The sequence below is a fragment of the Sinocyclocheilus rhinocerous genome, unplaced genomic scaffold (genome assembly GCF_001515625.1).
Source record: "Sinocyclocheilus rhinocerous isolate Xijiao unplaced genomic scaffold, SAMN03320098_v1.1 scaffold1176, whole genome shotgun sequence".
NCBI classification, from domain to species: Eukaryota; Metazoa; Chordata; class Actinopteri; order Cypriniformes; family Cyprinidae; genus Sinocyclocheilus; species Sinocyclocheilus rhinocerous.
The window spans coordinates 239,033-244,421 of NW_015659925.1; the positions used below are offsets into that span (position 1 = coordinate 239,033).

At 41.2% G+C, this 5,389-nt stretch overlaps 1 protein-coding gene across 1 annotated transcript in view; it reads right to left on the reverse strand.

The window, feature by feature from the left end:
• LOC107724420 (transient receptor potential cation channel subfamily A member 1-like) overlaps positions 1 to 5,389 on the reverse strand; it is a 30,439-nt gene that overhangs the window by 10,577 nt on the left and 14,473 nt on the right. Inside the window, exons 8-12 of the mRNA XM_016533345.1 lie at positions 1,928 to 1,976; positions 1,575 to 1,674; positions 1,389 to 1,489; positions 1,041 to 1,210; positions 645 to 809 (exon numbers count right to left, since the gene is read on the reverse strand). Of these exons, the coding sequence (XP_016388831.1) occupies positions 645 to 809; positions 1,041 to 1,210; positions 1,389 to 1,489; positions 1,575 to 1,674; positions 1,928 to 1,976 (585 nt within the window). The remainder of the gene's footprint in view (positions 1 to 644; positions 810 to 1,040; positions 1,211 to 1,388; positions 1,490 to 1,574; positions 1,675 to 1,927; positions 1,977 to 5,389) is intronic.

Here is a 5,389-nt window from a genome sequence, read left to right on the forward strand (position 1 = left end):
GCTTCTAGAGAGCATTTGATTGGACAGAAAGTTTCATGAGAAGCTGAAGTACGATGTGACGTCAAAAAAAATTGTTGAGCCGTTTTGGCGGAAGTGACGAACTGCAAGCAAGAATGCTTATCTTCTAAATGCGAATTTTGTCACTGTTTTGGAGCACACTGCCTTATAGATAACCTTAAGACTAACATATTGATACTAACACCAAAAAAACTTTAATTTTGATTTCATGGGGACTTTAACTAAAAAATGGGAATATTAGCTTTTGAGATTTTGACGCAATTATGACCTGGTAGGGTTATTATCTTGAACTAAAACTAAAACCATAAGAACTATAAAAACCATAAAATAAACATTACCTGAAAAAATTTTTTTTAAACATATTTTATTTCAGTTAGTTGCCAAGGCAATCATTTCCATTCAATTTAAGTTGAAATACTAAATTAACTAAAAACTAACACTTAATAAAACTACATAGACATAAAAAAAAACGCTAATAAAAATGTCACACACAAGAAAATTATTAAAACTTTAACTGAAATGAAACTATAACAGTAACTCGATGCTAAAATAACACTGCCTGGTATTTATGAAAAACTGCTTGTGATGACTGTGAAAATGTAGATTCCCAGAAAAGTATGATGTACCTTTGAAACAGTGCACCGCTCCTGAGCAGCAGCTCCACAACTTGAGTGTGTCCTGCCATTGAAGCAAGATGGAGGGGCGTCAGACCCTTTTCATCCCAATCGTTCAGCATTTTAGAGTCTGTGAGGGTCTCCAGCAGCCTTTTACATGTGTTTGTACGCCCATATCTGACAGAAATTGTAGAAAACACGTACTATTAGCAGGTTTTAGAGTGTGTAAGATTTGAAAGCTTGGAGTTACGCTGCATTCATTTGTTTTAAGGCCTGCAAAATTCTCATAAATGGTCAGAACTACCTTTGATATGTTATTATAGGTCAAAACCTATTGCTTATATATAAGAAAATATGCACAAAGATCTGATTTTGAAATAGCTGTGGCTGTATTACAAACGTTCTCACTCTGCAGCGAAGTGAAGCGCTGATTTCTTCTCCCGTGACTTTTGACCCACAAAGATATTAAGTCCCAGCATATTTTTGACCGAATCGTGGATGCCAAGTTTGCAGGCGTAGTGCAGAGGAGTGCAGCCTTCAACATCCTCACCAGACAACATCTCCTTCACGGCGTTGCTCTGGAGGAGGCAATGGGCTCTTATAACTATATACAGAACATACACATGTTTAAAACAGTACATTATGTAATAATCCATAACAAAGGGTCACTTGTACTCTTTAGGCTTTCTTTCAAAATGAAAGAGCTGTGTTCTGCATCTGACAAACTGAACTTGACATTTAGGAAGGTTTTCACACCTGTAAGACTGTCTCAGGAAGATTTTTCAGCCCTTTTGGTTGAAGAACGACAAAGTGGAGGAAGTTGCGACCTACTTTGTCTTTGATTCTGAAATCGGCACCTTTTTTTCAATAAGACAATCTGTTAAATATGCAGAAATGTACATGCAAATAATTTTGGAGCTATAACGTGTTGAAAATGTTTACCAATTGACAGCAAAAACGCAACTGTTTTCCAAGCACCGCATCTGGAGGCCATCAGCATAGGAGACAGTCCCTTACAGTCAATGCAGTCAATTTCTGCTTCCTTTCCAAGACAAATGAGATCCAAATGACAGTGAATTAGCAGCTTTATCTAAGGACATATGGTGAGATATTGGACATCAAAGGACATACTATAAGATGATGAGATATTGGGTGCTTAATATTCATCTTATCAAAAGATCAATCCAAGCTTTGCAGCTTGCTGGTTCACAGAGTGCACATACAGCATAATAAAGGTTTGAATTCGGATGTTTTAGCCACTCACATTCTCACAAAGCAGCCATTTAAACATTTACCTTTGAAATAAGATATTCAACCAACTCGACATGATCAAACAACGTGGCTCTATTAGGAAAAAAAAGTGATTGTTAATCATTGAAGCATGGATATTAATCAAACAAATACAGCTGTGAATTGTAATAGGCCAAGCACGCTAATGGCATAACCATTATTAGTACATTTGTTTGGTCATAGCAAAAAAGTGCTTTAAAAGTCAAATTGTACCAACAAGAATACAAATATATTTTAAAAATGACATAAAAACATTGTACATATTAAACAGCTACATAGTTTGAAATGCTTTCTAGATTCTACTTTTAGATATTGTTTCCAAATACATAAATTTTACAAATTAAAATGTATATAAAGCATATAAATACATATGCGAATAATTATTTACATACGCTCGCATACATACATACAAAAAAAAAAAAACCTTTAATAAATGTTTCACCTTCACAGTGTTTTCTTGTACTCTGAATAAATTAGGAGTGTGAAATCCAGTGCAGATTTGCTTAAAAGTTCTAGTATGATCCTATAATGTTCTTATATTGTATGTTGCACTCCTAGCACTGAATATGAATAATTGAATAATTTAAAGGACATTTATTTGACTTGTAAGCAGTCTACTGTGTAGGGATTTCTATCATATACGGACACTACTATTATGCCCCGTACAATTAAGTAATCAAAGTCATTACAACTGTGTGCATTTCTGTAAACAGTTCAGGTCTTTTTAAAGGGATAGTTCAGCCAACAATGAAAATCTTCCCATTTCAGGATTTAAACAACAAAAAATGCCACTGGCTTTTGTGCATCTCCTAATCAAACCAGACACAGCAAGTCTGCATATACAACAGTGTGAATAAGATTTAAGATTTGTGAGTAACTTTTTTACATTTCCTCAATATACAGCTTGAAAAGACGTGAAATATAGCATCATTTGGACTTTTATTGTGCTTTTTGAGTTTGATAACCCGTTCACACCAAGGATGATATCTATAACAACTATAACTATGATAACTATAACTTTAAAATAATCGTTCAAATTCTATGACAATAGGGAGGTCCACACTACAACTATAACAATAATGACAATATTGTTGGAATCACTTTTAGACTGTTTTTTTTTTCCCAGTTGATGAATGGTAAAAACATTGACAGCCAACCAGAATCCACCTGACTTTAAACCAGCAGTATGTAGTTATGTCTATTTTTGTGACTTTAAAGCCCCCTACAGTTAAGTGAGTGGAATTCACTTTCGTAAATATATCACTGTGGTAATTACAGTGGATAGCTGTACACATGCATTTGTTGCTGCCACCCTCGTTTTTTGGAGAGATGTGTGAGAAGAAGATTCCTCTAATATCTCTGATGAGATGGCATGCAGATTCAGAAGTTGTATGAATCTATGAAGGTTGGAAGTTGTATTGAAGGCAAATGGTGGTAAAACACCTTAATAAATAAATATTGCCTATTACCTGTACATACAGTACAGTTGCTTTAAAGAGCTTGAACATTTATAAGCGTGAACATTTAGAGCTTAAACATATAAGCGGGCATTCGCCACAGGATTCTCAGATTTCTTCTCCTTCAGCGACGATGATGATCTTCGCTGATCTACGAGACTCGAAGCCTGCTCGCCGTAAAAAACCACGCAGCAGGAATTAAGCTGATTCGCCACTCCTCCCGCCACCTTCAGCGTCATAGCAGCAGAGGTCCCAGCTAATTCCCCTGCCGCAATCCGGCGAGCCTAAAAACAGCCTAAAAGAGCTTATTTCTAACAGGTAAGTTCTTAAAAGAGCTAATTTTCTGGCGATGTTGTTGCAAATGTCGTGCTGCGTGTGTGGCTAGAGGAGTAATGAGTGTGTCGCCTGTCTGGGCAGCCCCCACGCAGAGACTGCACGCTCACTGAGACGGAATGCTCTCACTGAGAGCTTGAGTCTCACCCCTCTCCACTCGCGCCCCGCCTTCTTCAACGAAGGCAGCCCCGCTCTCTCATTTCTCCTCTCTCAGCATAGATCGGAGATAGAAACAGCAGAGCCATGGGGCTGAGCAACCGGGTTTAAGCAATCGTACGCCGGCACAGAGCCCATGTGCCTGTTCTCCCCACTGCACTTTGATCTGCCGGGGTGTTTTACAAGTGAGGATCAGCACCCCTCGTTACATCGAGCGGCTCTAACCTCCTGGGCGGATCGGAGCGGAACGCTGTCACCTCTCTATTGCTGACAGCTTCGCATTGTGTGTGCGGCGCTGAAGCTGCGCTCAGACAGGCTGCTTTCATTCGAAAGCCCCAGTCTGTTCCTGTTTCGTTCGCTGGTCCCCTCCCGCTCTCAAGTTTCTCCTCCTCCCGGTTACCTCAGAGGAAGAAATGGCGAATTCTGACTGCTTTACATTTGTGCAAGCGTCGCGGAGGCTGCTTTCACTATGAAAGCCTGAGTCTGTCCCCACGCAGCTCTTTGATCGGCCAGCGTGTTTGACAGTTGGAAAGATGGTTTTCAGATTTCATCGAGTGACTCAATCCTTCTAAGCGGATCGGAGTGAAACGCTGTCACCAATGATTTTATATCGCTGACAATTTCGAGTTGAGTGTGCCGCTCGCCCGGGACACACCCACGCCGAGACTGCGCTCACTGAGATAGACCGCTACAAGAGCGTGTGTCTCGCTCTGCTGCGCTCGCGGTTCGCTGCGGTTCAATGAAGACGCCCCCTCCCCTCCCCTCGTCCGCTACGAGCGGATTTGAGAGAATGCGCGCAGCACTTTTGATCTCCCGGTGTGTTTACACATAAAAATCATCAGTACCCTATCAGCTCTTCTAATGAGCGGTTTTGATCTTTTTAGGCAGATTGAAAGAGAATGCTGTCACTAATGATTATCGCTGACAGCCTCAGATTCTAGATGCGTCTGGGCCACGCCCACGGGGGCTGACTGCTCTCGCTACGAGGGCATTGAGTCTAGCGCCCCCCAAACGGCCTCTGTTCAGAACCACCCCGTTCAGTTCCGGGTGCCGAGGGCAATGTGTTTGTTGTGAACTCCGTTGTGAATACTGGGCCTGTTCAAAAGCACCCACACAACTGGTCGCTGTTATAGCAAGAAAAATAAAACACAAACATTAACAGAGAGCAAATTTACTCTTCCGTTTCTCGCGGCGTGGTCCCCACCTTAGTGAAAAGCAGGGACGCTCATGTCCTGTGCTCAGAGGTGATGAATCTGCTGGAAAAAGGAGCTGTAGTACGGTTCCTCCAGCTCAGAGCGAGTCAGGCTTCTACAGCCGTTACTTCCTCGTCCCCAAAAAGGATGGTGGCCTCCGGCCCATCCTCGATCTCAGACACCTGAATCACGCCCTCATGAAAAGATCGTTCAGGATGACTATGCTGAAACAGATCCTCGCGCAGATTTGCTCAGAGGACTGGTTCTTTTCTCTGGACCTGAAGGATGCATACTTTCACATCCAGATAGCCCCCCGTCATTTCCCCCA